We start from the raw sequence: 18032 nt of genomic DNA on the forward strand, positions 1-18032 counted from the left end.
CTAAGTGTACAACTCTGCAGCTCTACATGCCAAGAACAGATGCATACTGGTAAGTAGCATATTCCTTCCTCACATGTAAAGTAGCTTTCCTTATCGCTATCGCATCCCTCAGAAGGGTAAGTGAAATCCAGGCTTTAACCATACAAGAACCATTCTTACAATTACACCCTAACAAAGTCGTTCTTAGGACAAATCCGAAATTCCTTCCAAAGGTCATATCTCCTGTTCATCTTAACCAATCAGTAGAGTTACCAGTGTTCTTCCCAAACCCAGACTCGGTAGCTGAAAGAGCTCTTCATACCTTAGATGTTAAAAGAGCCCTTCTTTACTACATTGACAGAACCAAATCATTCCACAAAACAATTGTTTGTAGCTTTTTTTCCACCACATAAGGGCAACCCCATTTCCAAATCTGGGATAGCTAGGTGGATAGTTAAATGTATCCAAATATGCTACCACAAAGCTAAACGCACACTAACAGTTCCTCCTAGAGTGCATTCCACATGCAAAATAGGGGCTTTTATGGCATTCTTAGGATACATTCCCTTAGAAGACATTTGTAAGGCAGCCACATGGTCTACAACACACACCTTCACTAAACACTATTGTGTTGACGTGCAAGCAAAGCAACAAGCTTCTGTGGGCCAAGCTGTCCTTAAAACTTTATTTCAAACTGCTGCAACCAATACAGGTGACCACCGCTAGGGGAGATACTGCTATATAGTCTATCCTAGTGTGTGATCTGCAGCTCATATGCCTCGAACGGAATATGCTACTTACCAGTATGCATCTCTTCTTGGCATGTAGAGCTGCAGATCCACACACGCCCACCCACCTCCCAGGGACCTGTATCTGTTCCAGCATTGTCTTACTTAGATATCACACATGGACATCTCCCTCTCTTCTAGAAATTCCATCATTTCCCATCATGGCGAAAAACAATCTAACGATGGAGTTGATGCCCATGCGCACTATCGTCCAAGGGAGGAGTCACCTATCTCATGACCACAAAGACTTCTTCCAAGACAACAACGTGCAAGCATTTGAGCCCAACTCCAGATGGCGATCTACTATCCTAGTGTGTGGATCTGCAGCTGTACATGCCAAGAACAGATGCATACTGGTAAGTAGCATATTCCTTCCAATGGCAGGCCACCGTTTAGCATAAACGGTGGCGCCAGCCAATGGAAATAAGGGGCGGGACTTAAAGCCCTTTTGTCAACTCCTCATCAGCCATAAATCTCGCAGAGCGTGCTGCGCATGTGCGCAGCAACGCTAGGCGAGACCTAAAAAAAGATGGACTTGGTAGGAATAAAATTCTAAAGAACTACTGCTACTCAATGGCTCATTGCCAACTTCAAAGCCCTGCTCAACAGGTATGCATATCAGCAGTGGGAAGAAATGGCCGAACTCATAAAACATCTGCCTGAACATTACCAGAGGAGAGCAACATCCCTTACATAGGAAGGTAAGAATATTGCCAACACTTGCCAGAAGTCAGCAGTAGATCCTGCCAATACAGCAAGTAGGCAGATGGCGGGGACCACCCAAAAAAGACATGCTTGGCTGAGGGTGTCTGTATTCAAAAATGAAGTGCAACCTTTTATCATTAATACACCATTCAATGGAGAACAACTCTTTGGCAGTACAGTGGATGAAACACTACAACGGCTAAAGAAGAACAATGAAACAGCAAAGTCAATGGGAGCATTGCAATTCAGGGGAAACCTAAGAGGATCCACACCTACTAGGAGACCTGTAGGGAGAGGGAGTTTCCAGAGCGCAACTTCACATCGGATGTTTCAGGGTACAAGCCAATCACAAACACTGAAGCAATGGCAGTACCAATCAACTCCATGACAGCCCTTTAGGGGACGAGGAAGGGGAAGACCACAGCCACAAATGGGAGCAGCGGCTCCATCCAGTATGTGACGCAACATACCATGGTCCCCTCACACAAACAACACCTGTGGAAGGGAGAATAAAGGACTTCTTCCAAAAGTGGGAGAAGATAACATCTTACTAATGGATGCTCAACGTCATATGATTTGGCTATTGCATAGAACTAATCAAGAAACCACCAGTGAAGGGGCCAAAGAAAGTGGTCCATACAAAGGAGGAAAGTACCAGATCACATCAAGAAGTACAAGAATTGCTTCAAAAGAAAGTAATAAGAGAGTCCTCAAAAATAAGCTCACCCAGGGAAACTTCGCAACATATTTTAAACAAATTGATAAAACACAAAAGTTCCAAATAACAGCGCTGCAGGATGTCATATCACAGATATAACAAGGAGAATTTATGGCAACAAATCTAAAGATGCATATCTCCACATCCCAATGAACCACAGGCACAAGAAATACTAGCAATTTCTGGTAAACAGAGAACACTATCAATTCAAAGTGCTTACGTTCAGAATAAAGTCAGAGTGTTTACAAAGTGCCTGGCTGTAGTGACGGCACATCGAAGAAGGCAAGAAATAAATGTATATCCTTATTTAGACGAATGGCTGGTGAAAGCAAACTCCCAACACAAGTGCAAAGAGCACATAAACACAGTGATATTAACACTACACAATTAGGGATTTTTCACTAAACCTAGAGAAATGATCCCTCTGACAGCAACAAGAAGAGCAGTTCCTGGCATTAAGAATCAACTCTTTACAAGCAAAAGCGTACCCTTGTGAGAAAAGGATAATGCCTTTATTGCAAGAAACTCACCACTACCAACAGGGTCAGTCTCTGACAGTTACCACTGTGGGGAAAATACATATCTCTTATACCATATGCAAGGCTACATATGAGACCAATCCAAGTATGAGCTCAAACTCAATGGTCACAAGCCACAGGGAGTTAGCAAGATGTAGTGGTTGTCACGCAGAAAGTACAGGAAGAGATAGGGTAATGAAACAGAACGAATATATCTGATAGAGACTACTAGCAGCAGATTCCTTCACGTAGATTCCTTCACGTAGAACTATCCCCAGGCGTGAGATTGGATCCGGAAACTTTTTACCACAGCATCCCTGCGCGCCGGGGGCGGGGCGACTTCCGGCGAAGTTTCATCCGGCGCTCCCGCAGCGACTTCGGCTTAAACTGTTGGCACGCCGTACAATCTGTGGTGCCGTGATCCTCCCCCAAACACCACATACAAATGAGGTGAGGGTCCGTCGCCGATATAAGATGCCTTTAAGACGTGCAACTGTTCCGTTCCAAAAGGAAATGGAAGAAAAAGGGGCCCTAAACAGGTCCATAGCAAGAATCGGATCCACGTTGCACGTGGAAAAGGAAAAAACTGACGTGGGCGCACTGGGGCGTGTCTAATGTGACCTCGCTGACGTCACATACGCGGACGACGCCTGGGCAGAGTCGCGTGATGTCACCCTGCCCCCGGCGTGCAGGGATGCTGTGGCGAAAAGTTTCCGGATCCAGTCTCACGCCTGTGGATAATTCTACGTGAAGGAATCTACGTGAAGGAATCTGCGGCTAGAATCGTCTCTACCAGATACATCGTTACCGAAGGTAAGTAACTCGTACACCAATGGAAAGACCATTCTCAGTACCAACTCCCACAGTGACTATTACCACAGACATATGGGTTGGGGAGCTCATATGGGGAGACTCAAAGTCAGATGGATTTGGAGAGAACAGAAAGCAGTTCAACATATCAAACAGATATTCTCACAATGGGGAACGTGAGAAATAGATCTGTTTGCAATGCAAGAGAACACAGAATGTCAACTCTTTGATTCCAGGCACCCACACACACAGTCCCTGGGGAACTCTGTCGATAAATTAGTCAGGGAAATTTGCAAACGCTTTCCCCCCAGATTCCACTGTTGCATAAGTTAATCAGCAAATGCAAGCAATCACCAATGACACTGATACACATCGCCCCACACTGGGCAGGCAAGCTTGGTTCTAAGACCTAATAGAAACAGCACAAACCAACATACAGAGGCTACCAGGTTGGAAAGATCGACTCTCCATGCGGAGGGGCGGGGGGGGGGGGGTATTCCTTCCAGAGCAAACAACACAGGGTCTAACAGCTTTTCTCCTGAGGGCATAGAATTTGGACACCTAGGTCTACCAGAGAATACAACGGCAGTTCTCAGGGAAGCAAGAAGACCAACAACAAGAAAATGCTATGCAGCCAAGTGGGAAAGATAATCAAGGTGGTGACAAAAAATTGAGCTTATTACAAGACAATCCAAAGGACACAACTGTCCTGCAATATCTTACATACTTGATAAACAGCAAATTGAATTATGCTTCATTGAAAATGCATTTGGTAGCAATAGTGGCCTACGCAAGAGCTCATATAGAAAGGAGTTTCTTCACAACACCAGTAATCAAAAGATTCCTCGAGGGAGCAAAAAGAATAGCACCTCCATGAAGGGTGCCAGCTCCAACATGGAACTTAAACATTTTAACACAACTAATGAGGAAACCCTTTGAACCACTTCCTCAGGCATTCTTAAAGATGGTCACTTAAAAACTGCTTTCCTTATTGCAGTGATATCTGTTTGCAGAGTAAGTACACAGGCACTCAAAATCCAAGAGCCTTACATGCATCTTATGTTTGATGCGGAGCTCTATACACAGACCTAGAGTCTCCATAAATGTATAAATTGTTTTCCCAGAGCAAAGCTCATATTCTTAAGTTGGTAATCTTCCTAGTAAAGTGTACAGAGGGGAATTGTATCCTTGGAGTGTCTATCGTGTATCACATGCTAGTGGCATGAAACAGTTTGAGCCCATCCACTAAGTAGCTGTGAAATACCTCACAGGGAACACAGCACTTTTCTTGATTCTGACATCAGCAACGTGATTGGGGGTTGAGGCCTTTGCGATAAACTGCATGTGCACTTCCTGAAAGGCAAGGTCACCTTGCGCACCAACAGTTATTTCCCAAACTTCCCTTGGACTTCCATTTGAACAAACCAATTAATCTTTCTTCTTTCTTCCCAAAGCCTTTGATGCCAGCTTAAAGTACACACTACATTTGTTGGACATACTTGGGTGTCTGCTGTTACATGAACAGAACCAAAAGATATGCACTCATACAATCCTCTATTTGTTTCCTTTGGCTAGCCAGGTGCGTGCCTTGATCTGTCCAAGGAAGGTATTTGCCCATTAGCTCTCAGCCTGCATTATGTTTTTTGTCCAAAAGAAAGCAAAGTGCACTAACTTTGGAATATGGTCTAGGTGCATCCTAACAGAAGTATGTCGGTGACAGAGGCCCTCAATGCATGAGTGCTTGTTCGGACATCAAAAGCAGGCACATGTTCACCTAATGCTAGTGCCTGGGATTGAATGCAGCTGACAGTGGTTGAGTCAGTTCTGTGCAACCTGTTTCATTAAATGGGAGCCTGCTTATTGTGAAATTAAATATACTGCTCTCTATTCATATTCAAGCATGGTAATTTATAAAAGATCTAATGCTGAAGAAAAAATAGTAACTTACCTGTAACCCCAGTTCTTCAGTGTTGGTTACTTTCATAGAATCACAATGAGGCTCAGTATATACACTTACTAAGCTTCACACCCGTGTTTTAAAATTTGAATTCTGGCGGCCTCCAAATGGAGTACCGAGCTCGGCCCTTCCAAGTCATTGGCTGAAGTTTGGGTTGTTTCAAATGGGGTCTTTCCAGCTGATTGGCTGAAGTTTAGGTGTTTTCAGATGAGCTGGAAGTGTTGTGCTAGTAAACTAGCACTATTATTGGACTTGCATCCATTTTTAATGCTGGTCATTGCTATTCTAAAACGTACTGAACATTTCCAGCCTGAAGACTAGGAATGATTTAAGCCAGGGATCAAGTCCTGGAGGGCCGGGTCCATGCCAGATTTTTAAGATAACTACATTTATCTAAATGGGGATATGCTAAAAATTTGGCATGGATCCGGCCTTCCAGGACCGACTTTGGAGAACCCTGATTTAAGCAGTTGAATCTATGAAAGATGCCATTGAGGTAGAACTAGAGATACAGGTAAGTAACTCATTTCTTCAGCTTTATATTTGTTTAAGTTTGGAGTCACACTTATTTTGAAAAACAAAGCAGACTGTGCTGATGTGAAGGCACGACTGTAACCAGATATTAAGCGGGACATGAGTAAGGCCTGGGGCCTTCTTTTTTGTTTTGTCTTAGTTCTTAGGGAGGTGAAATTACAAAATTTGTTTTTGTTCTCTGTATCATAACTTGCATGTTTTTCCCAGAGACTGAGTTTTGTTGTTGCAAAGTGGAGAGCTTATCTAAACATAACCTATTTGAGCCTTATAGTGTCAGAGGTTAGCGTTGGGGTCCTTAGTTGGTGACACCCAAATCGTCCGTTATGCTTTTTTTCACTGTAGATTTGAGAACCTGTTTCTTTATCCAGTGATATTTTTTTCATTTCACAGAATACAAAGACCCCAAGAACTTCTCATGGGAGAAGTATTTGGAGGAAACTGGTGCTCAGGCTGCCCCAGCGAGAGCCTTTAAATTGGTGAGCTTCACTTATAGTGTTGTTGTGTTTCACAAACCTAACTTGTGGGTATCTTTAACTGCTGTATCTCACTATCTGAATAACAACCTGAAAAATGTAAAGCCAGCACAGAGCACAGTCAATTAGGGGACACTGGCATTGACAGGATGGCCACAGTCCCAAAGTGGGTGAGCACATGTATGCAGTGGCATATGGCATAAAAAGGCATTTACAGGGTAGGCACAGTTAATATTGAAGAAGAGGAGGTTAGAGATGGTGACCGGTAGGTACAGACACAGTTACAAGTAGGGCAGAGACTGTGAGGGGGTGGGTATACATGAAGAGTGAGGTAGTGGACATAAGATGGTGGTGATGGGATAGGCACTGGCAACAAGAAGGAAGTAGTACAGAGACCGTGACAAGGGTTACACACGCAGTGACGAAAGCAGATACTGAAAGGTTAGGCACAGGTGTGCTGTGAGGTGGTGGGGACAGACGAGAAGTGATGGATAGAGCACATACAGTAAGAGACTGTGCGATACTAGGTGGCAGTGGGGTGGTAGCACTTGGACAGGCAATAAGGGAATGAGCACAGTTGAGCGATACAAGTTCAGTTAGGCTTAGCCAATAATAAGATGGGCCGAGGGACACAGCCCCAGAGAGGATATAGGCAAGCAATGACTTAGTAAGCACAGGCAGTAAGTGAGCTGGTTGCTACTAAGAGGTTGTGACTGGGTGGAAGTTACAAGTCTGTGCTGAGCAGGGCTTCAACTGCGACATGGGAGGGACAGGCAATGATGACATGAATGCAGGCCGAGTCTACGTAGTTGCAGGCAGGCATTGAAGAGAAGAAAAACAGACCGTAGAGGCAGGTAGAACACCTATTCTTTCTAATTATTTCCTCTTCCTTGGTGCTGTACTACCTTCCTAGGTGTTTAGGAAGTCATTTAAGATGACTGTAGATCACAGTGGTGACCCCACACAACCTTCCTTGGCCTGTGGTGACATCCAGTGAACTCAAGAGCTTCAGTGGGGTTTCTACAGATTTACATATTCAGAGTTTCTCTGTCCCTCAAGTTCTTACTCCATCCTCCTTCTAGTCATATCTTTTTAACAGAAAACGGCTTTGATGTTTGCCAAAAAATAAATAGAACTTGATAATACCTTCACCCTTGCCCAATAAGTAAGCATATTAATTTTTCCATTAAATATGTTATTACTTTTAGCTAAGTGAGAATGAAATCATGTACAAAAAAGCGACATTTTACCTCAAAGATGAAAGTGTATTAACTTTCTTTGGGTGCAAGAAGCTGATTCTGCTTTTGAGACAGTGATGTGTTTTATCTGTCTGTATCCCATGCAGCGCCCGCCTCACGCTTTCCTGATCAATATGAAGTTGGAGGTTGTAGACAAGAGGAATCCCATGTTAATAAGGGTGGCATCCATTGTGGACAAAGAGGACCATCGCCTCAAGGTAAGGATTACATCCCATCATAGTTGGATATTAATGTATAAAGAACTCTAGAAATTAGAGGAGTTTCAGTTCTAGTCTACAAAAGAAATGGAATTATCAGCACTGAATTGTGAAAAGAATTGCAGGAACAACACAGGTTGTTAATTGTTATTTTAGGATGGTGCCATGTGTTGTTAATGTAATGCGATGGTTTATCCTCAATGGCATGGATTTTTATTGCAGTGAAGGGAGGGTTAGAGGGTCATGAAAGGAAGAGAGAGATGGGCTGGCAGTGTAAGCCACACTTTATTGCAGGCTGATACTAGTAGTAAATCACACAGCAAGTGTCCATTTATCAAGACAGTGTACCAAAGTTCCCCTTTTTTTATGGTCCCCCTCACTTTTTGGTACTGGTACTGATGTGTTTCGATTGATGTGCACTGGAACCCTGATAACCAGGCCCCAGTACCAGTGCTCTTTCCTTAAAACAAGTTAAAATGGTCTAATGGTAACACACTTTGGCACCCCTGTAAGTCCCTAGTAAGTGGTATCCCTGGTTCCTAGGGCATGGGTTCCCAAGAGGGCCCCTAAGGGCTGCAGCATCTATTATGCCACCCTAAGCGAACCCCATACAAATTGCATGCAGCTTGTCATTGTAGACTGCGTGCAATGGCGCAAACCATAAGTGAAAACACGACATTGCACACTCTCTGTGTTTCATACCAAAGTTACTGCATGTAATATATGACAGTCACCCCTTCAGAAGGCCTTGTAGCCCTAAAGCAGGGTGCCTTATATCACATGTGAGAGCTTATCTGCCTGAGCAGATACCCCCCTGTGCTGTCCATTCCAATTACTAGATGGTGCAAGTGAACAGGGAAGCCATCTTAAGACTATGTACTGGGCACTGGTCATTACGAGTTCCCCTGCTGCATAACAGCTTTACTGAAATGTCTGGTGTTTGGTATCAAAATCCTTGTCTTAATAAACTGTTCTGTTGCCAGTACAAGATGTATTGTGCCATGCTCCCAGAGGGCACCCTAGAGGTGCCCCCCGAAAAACTGCCACTATCTCGTGTGCTGGCTGACTGGTACCATCCAGCCTGACACCACAGACCTGTTTCTAACCCTCTACAGATGAGAGCCCATGCTCTCTGAGGCCGGAAGCAATGCCTGCTCGGGAGGAAGGAGTTCACGCCTCCTCCAGCAGGATTGCTAGTGATTTGGTACATCAAGACTAGGGGCTTTGAAGCCCTTGCTGCCTCTGATATGTGACCCTGGCTTTCCCCAGACCTGGTAGATGCCACCCCTGCCCTGAGGCCCATTTGGCACCAGGATCAGCGGGAAATTAGCTATGCAAGTAGGCGTGTTGCACTACCAGGCAAATCACACCCCTAAGATGGGCTGTCTGATGTGCTTAACTAAAGAAGAGTTCCACCATCTTGTTTTTGGTGGAATTAGAAACTCTGGGACAGAGTATGCCCACTCTCCACAGGAAGTGGTCCTATAGGGGGTGTAGTGACCCCATGGGTAAATAGCCCATTGGCTACTACCCTACACTCTCCTTAGCTCTCCGAAATTCAGTATTTAGGTAGCCCCCTGACACCAGGAACTCAGATTGCCCTGCCTAAAAAAGGAGGAGGGCACAGAAGAGTCAAAGAACGCAAGAACTATGGACTCACTGAGGACTTGGCACTAAATCCTATCCTCTCTCAACAGTTTCAAAGACCTGACTTGTCCTGCGGCTGTGCATCCTCCTACATCCTCGGAGGGCTGCCAGCACTTCTTCTACCACCTAGTATCTTCCTTGAAGAGGAGGAGCCACTTACCAGCAGCCTACTGGCACTGACTGCAATGTTCTGTACACCGATCTGCTGACCACCGAGGTCCACCGATGGAGAAGCCGCCCAGGAAGAGGTCACCATGCTTCAGGAGGAGCTCCATCTCCCCACTATGTTTGGAGGCCCCAGGACCCTCAGGAGGTGCCCTGCGCCAATACCCGGGGTACCAGAGCCCTTACGGCAGCCAAGGCTTGTCCAGTGTCCAGCCTGGACACCAGCACCGCCAAGACTGACCTACTGACGTGGGACGTCAGCAACAGAGAGGCTATCGTCGACAGTGGCTCTGCTGCCCTGTTTGGTCCCCATCTCCATGTCGACCTAAAAAGTGAGAGCCTTTAACACAAACATTTCGCCGGACAAAAAACCTCTGCATCGAAGCGCCACAGCTCGAGTCCTAGTCTACCAACTGCACACCTTTGTCCCAGAGACACTCAAGAACTGAGCCCTGCTTTGGGTTCCAACAGACTTGTCCCGGAGTCCCCACTTGCAGCATTTTTCTGTTACAGGTTTTCTCCATAGACTTCAGAGGTAGCGTTAGGGGCTCACGTTGTGAACAGCACCTCTGCACTCAGACACACCAAAACTGCTGGTGGTTCTAAGAACCTTAACCCCTACTTACCTTAAGTTCAGAAGATCAACCCTGCAACTCAATTGCAAATACCCCTATGCAGTGTATTTTTCTCCCATAGGATAACATCATTGCGTTCGAGACTCGTACCTCAAATTTGACAGCTGTATGTTCGAGGCATATGAGCTGCAGATCACACACTTAGGATAGTAGATCGCCATCTGGTGTTGGGCTTGGATGCTTGCAGGTTGTTGTTGTCTTCGGAAGAAGTCTTTGGTCACGAGATAGGTGACTCCTCCCTTGGACTACAGTGCGCATGGGCATCCACTCCATCCTCAGATTGTTTTTTTCCGCCATTGGGTTCGGATGTAACTTTTCCACTCCGGTAGAAAACTTCAAAAACAAGCTTTCGAAGCGAAAAACTTTTACAAAACTACATCGAGGCACCTTCACTCGACATCGAATTCATCGGACCGGTTCCGGACGTCGACGTGGGCGATTGGACCTATCCGCGCCATGAGGCCTACGGCTCATGGAAAGGACGCAGTTTAAAAAATGCCCCCAGTGTGGAGCAAAATTCCCACACAGTGACCATCATAAGGTCTGCAACCTGTGCCTCTCGCCGGAACACAACGAGTCCAGCTGTCCAGCCTGCGCCGCATTTCGATCCAAAAAGACCATTCGGGATCGAAGAGCTCGATGCCATATCAAGGCACACAGACCAGCCCCGGAACCAGAAAACATCTTCGATGAGGGTCCCGATATCCCGGAAGAAGATTCCGAGGAACTTCAAATTATCTCAGAAGCAGACGACTCGGACGACCCCATTACTCCAAGGTAACGTGTGAGTAACACTGCCCCTACCCCAACCCCTCCAAAACCAAAGGCATTGGTCAAGACTTCGCCAGCTGGCCCCAGTCGAGACCGAAAACACCCTTCAGAAGCCCCGCCTTCGGGCTCGGCTCCGAAGAAACACAAGCCTTCCACTGGCTCGGGCCCGAGCAAACCACATATCATTGTGCCACCGGCACCGAAGACACAAGACCTCTCGGCACCGAAACCGGCTCCGGCGCCTTCGGCACCGAAAACACAGAGGCGCATAGACAAACCGGCACCGAAAGCTCCCAAGCTCAAAGACTCAACTTCGGCACCGTAACCTTCATCGGCGCCGAAACCTTTATCGGCACCGAAACCACCGGCTAAGGACTATAATACACCTCCTAAAGCCAAAGACTCTACCGATCACCCAAAACCTCGATCGGAACCGAAAAAATCGGCGCCAAAGTCTGTTCCTGAAGACCAAGAACTTTTCCACCCAGATCCAACACAAAAAAGGATCTATATTAATCCAAAAACTGGACATGTCACTGCTGTACCTTGTAGGAAACGGAAACCGGATACAACACCTGCCCCAGTTCCTATAAAGAAGAAGGACTCGGCAACAACACTAATTCCTCCTTCCTCTTCTGTACCACCTCCTACCCCCACCCCCTCTGCCTACACCACCATTACCTCTACCATCGTCTTCACATACACCACCCCCACAGGATGATGATGATAACCTAGGGGGAGGGGATGATCCGGGTGCTCCTGATGATCTTAATGATCCGTTCACAAATCCAGATACCGTACCATTGGACGACTGGGCATACCCTCTACCAGATATGCCTGACCCCACACCATATCCCTCCAAACCATCACCTCCAGATGACCACTTGGGGTTTGGACAACTAGTACACAGAGCAGCACTTTATCATGGCGTCACCATGCACTCCGATGCACCAGAGGAAGACTTCCTCTTAGACACTTTTGAACAGTCTCAGAAGTCGGTTCAAATTTTACCTTTGATTAAAGGGGTCATAAAACACGCCACAGAAGTATTTAAAGACCCCGTACGGGCCAGGGTACTCCACCCAAGAATTGAGAAAAAATATAGACCTGCCCCAGAAGATCCTTGTTACATCAAAGGGCAGCTCCCTCTGGATTCTCTGGTTGTTTCCAACGCAAGGAAACGCGCCAACTCCCAAACTACGGGAGAAACACCGCCCCCCGACAAGGAATCCAAACTATTAGAGGCATCGGGCAAAAGAGTAGCAGCACAAGCCGCTAATAATTGGCGTATCGCCAACACCCAAGCCCTATTAGCACGCTACGATAGGGCTCACTATGATCAGTTAGAAGACCTGATACAACACCTACCAGACCAATACAAGGCCCAGGCAAATGACCTTATACAAGAGGGAAAACTTATTTCAAATGCCTCAATTAAATGTGCACTTGACGCCGCAGACACTGCCTCTGGGGCAATAAACACAAGTGTATTCCTTAGACGCCATGCATGGCTACGCATTTCAGGCTTTAAGCCAGAAGTACAAACTACTATACTTAGCCAACCATTTAATCAAGAACTACTGGTTGGACCAGCAGTAGACACTGCACTTGAGAAAATGAAAAAAGACACAGAGACTGCTAAATTCATGGGAGCATTGCAGTGTCCACAACCACGTGGCTCCTTTCGACGCTCCTTCTACAAAGGAGCCGCCAAAAACATTGGAGCAGACACCTCCTCCACATTCAAACCCTCTACACAAACATTCCCCAGTAGAGTATATTTTAGAGGAGGATATAGAGGAAACCACACCAAGGGACGAGGTCGAGGCAGTACCAACATTCGTACCTCTCCTGCCACAAAACAGTGACTTTCCTCCACTCCCCCCAGACCATTCCACTCCAGTCGGGGGAAGACTCAAACCGTTCCTACCTGTCTGGAACTCCATCACAACAGACAAGTGGGTAAGACAAATTATCCAGTATGGTTACTGCCTAGAACTCACCACTACCGCCCACACATTCTACCCAAACAACGCTATATGTCACCAGACCATCTTACGCTCCTCAAACAAGAAGTGCTCTCATTGCTTCAAAAACACGCAATAGAACCAGTTCCCTTACAACATCAGGGTGCAGGGGTATACTCACTGTACTTCCTAATCCCCAAAAAGGACGAGACGCTCAGACCAATACTGGACCTCAGACTCCTAAATCAGTACATAAACTCAGATCATTTCCATATGATCACTCTTCAACAAGTACTCCCACTACTACAACAAGGCGATTTCCTTGCCACATTAGACCTCAAGGACGCCTATTTTCACATCCCCATGCATCCTGCTCACAGGAAGTATCTAAGATTTGTGGTGGACAGACAACACTATCAGTTTACAGTCCTTCCATTCGAGGTAACAACTGCGCCTAGAGTATTCACCAAATGCCTAGCAGTAGTAGCAGCGCATCTCAGGAGACAACAAATTCATGTCTTCCCATATCTAGACGATTGGTTCATAAAAGCCAATTCATTCAACAAATGCATCCTACACACTCACCAAACTATTCAAATCTTACACAACTTGGGATTCACAATAAACTATCCCAAATCTCATCTCCAACCCTCCCACATACATCAATATCTGGGAGCCACCATAAATACCACCAAAGCACTAGCATATCCCAGCCCAGCCAGGATAGCCAAAATACAAGCTCTGATCGCAAAATTTCAAACCCAACACTCTCTTCCAGCAAGAGTGTTCATGCAACTCATAGGCATAATGGCGTCATTCATCTTCATTGTGCCTTATGCAAGACTTCAAATGCGTCCCTTGCAAGAATGTCTAGCACGTCCGTGGAATCAGGCTCACGGACAACTGGCAGATCTGGTGTTGGTGGACAGCCGCTCACATCGCTCTCTAAAATGGTGGAACACTATAAACCTGTCCAAAGGGCGGCCGTTCTTAGAACCTCTTCCACAAATAGTGCTGACAACCGACGCATCTCTAACAGGATGGGGAGCCCATCTCCTAACACACACCACTCAGGGCACATGGACCACTCAACAGAAAGGGCTCCATATCAATTACCTGGAGCTACTGGCAGTATTCCTAGCACTAAAATCATTCCAATTACATCTCCAGAACAAAACTGTCCTCATCCGAACAGACAACATGACAGCCGTGTATTACATACAAAAACAAGGAGGCACACATTCTCTCCAGCTGTCCCAGCTCGCACAGAACATTTGGAGATTGGCCATTCCCCAGAACATATACCTGCTAGCAGAACACCTTCCAGGAGTTCACAATCAGATTGCCGGCCTGTTGAGTCGACAAACTCAGCAGATCCACAAATGGGAATTACAGCCACAAGTCCTACTCCCATTCTTCCAAAAATGGGGCCAACCAGACATAGACCTGTTCGGCACACACTAAAACGCAAAATGCCCAACCTTCGCCGCCAGGTTTCCCCACCCACAGTCGAAGGGCAATGCAATATGGATGAACTGGTCAGGCAGATTTGCGTACGCTTTTCCGCCTCTCCCACTCATTCCATTCGTGGTACGCAAACTCAAGCAACAGTCTCTCAAGCTGATACTAATAGCTCCCACATGGGCGCGTCAACCCTGGTTCACAACACTGCTGGAACTCTCTAGTTCCACACCAAAAACTGCGCCTCTCCCTGTCCTTATTAACCCAGAACCATGGAGAAATCAGACACCCAGATCTACATCAACTGAACCTAGCGATCTGGCTCCTGAAGTCCTAGAGTTCGGTTACCTCAACCTACTGCCAGACTGCATGAATATTATAAAAGAGGCCAGACGGCCTAATACTAGAGCCTGCTACGCTGCAAAATGGAAAAGATTTGCCATTTACTGCACTAACAATGATATACGCTCACTGGATGCATCCATCCAGAACATCATTTGCTACTTACTACACTTGCAAAGATGTAATTTAGCGTACTCATCCATACGTCTCCACCTAGCAGCATTAGCAGCCTACTTACAAAATCGACAACATTTGTCATTATTTAGAGCACCAGCGATCAAAGCCTTCATGGAAGGTCTTAAAAGGATTATTCCTCCCAGATTACCACCCTCTCCAGTGTGGAACCTAAATATTGTTCTCACAAGGCTCATGGGTCCCCCATTTGAACCTCTGCATAAATGCGAACTACAGTTCCTTACATGGAAAGTAGCGGTCCTTATTGCTATCACATCCCTTAGAAGGGTAAGTGAGATCCAGGCTTTAACCATACAAGAACCATTCCTACAGCTACACCGTAACAAAGTGGTTCTTAGAACAAATCCTAAATTCCTACCAAAAGGGATTTCTCCGTTCCATCTTAACCAATCAGTTGAGCTACCAGTGTTCTTCCCAAATCCAGACTCTGTAGCTGAAAGAGCTCTTCATACCTTGGACGTTAAAACAGCCCTGCTTTATTACATTAATAGAACCAAATCTTTTCGCAAAACCAAACAATTGTTTGTTGCTTTCTCTCCACCACATAAAGGCAACCCCATTTCCAAATCCGGAATAGCCAGGTGGATAGTTAAATGTATCCAAATATGCTACCACAAGGCTAAACGCACTCAAACAGTTCCCCCTAGAGCGCATTCCACATGCAAAATAGGGGCTTCCATGGCATTCTTAGGAAACATTCCCTTAGAAGATATTCTTAAGGCAGCTACGTGGTTTACAACACACACCTTCACTAAACACTACTGTGTTGACGTGCAGGCAAAACAACAAGCTCCTGTGGGCCAGGCTGTCCTTAAAACTTTATTCCAAACTGCTGCAACTGATACAGGTGACCACCGCTAGGGGAGACACTGCTATATAGTCTATCCTAAGTGTGTGATCTGCAGCTCATATGCCTCGAATGGAATATGCTACTTACCAGTATGCATCTGTTCTTGGCATGTAGCGCTGCAGAGCCACACACGCCCACCCACCTGTATCTGTTCCAGCATCGTCTTACATAGACATTACACATGGACATCCTTTCTTTATTTTTACAAACTCCATCATTTCCCATCATGGCGAAAAACAATCTCAGGATGGAGTGGATGCCCATGCGCACTGTAGTCCAAGGGAGGAGTCACCAATCTCGTGACCAAAGACTTCTTCCGAAGACAACAACAACCTGCAAGCATCCGAGCCCAACACCAGATGGCGATCTACTATCCTAAGTGTGTGGCTCTGCAGCTCTACATGCCAAGAACAGATGCATACTGGTAAGTAGCACATTCCTTTCTGTGTTTCTGGAAATCGCTAACTTGAAAAGCACTTACCTAATCTCGTGGATCTTGGTATCTAAATTTACATAAAAATGATGTTATTTTTATAAACTGGTGTCAGATTTCCTTATTGAATGTGTGTCTCATTTATTGACTGTGAGTGTGCAATAAATGCTTAACACTTCCCTTGGATAATAAGCCTAAACTTCTCGATCACACTACCAAGTAATTGGGATTTTTAAAGAAAGTGTATGTACACTTGTAAGGGATATCTGGGTTCTCTACACAGTGCACCTAATTTTGGTACACTATACAGAGAGCCAGCTTCCTACAGACAGCATATGAATACACATTTCTTTTCAGCTTGCAGGACAGAGAAATATCTGATTCACAATTGTTCTGTTCAAGCTTGGTGTGTGGCATCAGCAAAAAATCACGAGAGAATAGCTTTGAAAATAGATTAGTACCACATACTATATTTGAATGTACCATAACAACAAAAAAGCAGAGTAAAAAAGCATGAAAGTAATTGGCTACTAGTGTGCTAGACCATAAGAAAAATCTTGAGCATATGAGTATGTAACAAAAATATTTGCTTGTAGGAAGCTGGCTCTTTATATAGGGGATCCAAATGAGGTACACTGTGTAAACAGTCCAAGCAAACCCCTGTTGGCTTACAGAGGCACAAATTATATCCCAAATGCTCTCTTGTGGTAGTGTTGGCGAGCAGTTAGGCATGTCCGAGCGTGATGCTAAGCATTTGTTGTACTCTCAGAGCCAATTAATGATACACACATTCAAGAATAAATCCGAGACCAATTTAAAAGAATACGTTTTATTGTTATATATATATTGATACTAAGAACTTCGTTATCAAGTAAGTACTTTATAAAATATCATATTTTGCAGGTAAGTAAAAAAAAGTCAGCTCAAATGTGCCCTGATCACAAGGATGCTGGAGACAAGGGCGCTCAGTCAGTTTGTTCGGGTGCAGAATGAAAATGTCGGCTTGACATATCCTATGGCATCCTAGGGCCATGCGGTCATCAGTTTCGCCGGTCTAAGGTGCAAAATAACATGACAGCTGGGCCACTCTGGAAGTGGGTCTCTGAGGAGATGACGCCCCTCGGCGCCTACTTAGTGTAGTTGGTGTCCAGGCTGGGCTCTCACAGTTTTTGTTTGTCGCTAGGGGTCTGGTACACGGTGTATTGGTCCTATGCGGCTCTTGTTGGTCCTTATGACCTCTCACATGGTAGGGGAACAGATCGGACTCTAAGGAGCACAGGTACCCCTTACTGGGGGGCTGTGGCGTTGGGCTGGCCGGTGGGCGGGAACTCGATGAACCGGACTTTGCTCTTTGGTGCCTGTGATGTGCTGGGGAGTAGCTCCTCAACTCCAAGGGAGTTTGCTTGGCAATTTGCGAAGGGCTGGCAATCTCCCGGGGTTCTTGGAAGATGATCCTCTGCAGGACAAGTCACTGGTCACGATTGACAAGAATGGATGCAGGCAGGCAGTGTTTGGCGCCAAACGTCCAAAGCAGTTTTCAGTTCTCGCTTTTCTTGCGACTCTTCTTTGTCCTCTCTTCTTGATCTGTTGAATCTAAGTCCTTGGTGTCAGGGGTGCTACCTAAATAC

General features: G+C 45.7%; 1 protein-coding gene across 5 annotated transcripts in view; it reads left to right on the forward strand.

Annotated features, from left to right (window-relative positions):
* LOC146857102 (lethal(3)malignant brain tumor-like protein 4) overlaps positions 1-18032 on the forward strand; it is a 566079-nt gene that overhangs the window by 399136 nt on the left and 148911 nt on the right. For all 5 annotated transcript variants that reach the window (XM_085647600.1, XM_085647602.1, XM_085647599.1 and 2 more), the window contains 2 exons: positions 6400-6485; positions 7828-7938. In XM_085647600.1, coding sequence (XP_085503726.1) covers positions 6400-6485; positions 7828-7938 — 197 coding nt within the window. The remainder of the gene's footprint in view (positions 1-6399; positions 6486-7827; positions 7939-18032) is intronic.

This window comes from Triturus cristatus, chromosome 3_2 (genome assembly GCF_964204655.1).
Source record: "Triturus cristatus chromosome 3_2, aTriCri1.1, whole genome shotgun sequence".
Lineage (NCBI taxonomy): Eukaryota > Metazoa > Chordata > Amphibia > Caudata > Salamandridae > Triturus > Triturus cristatus.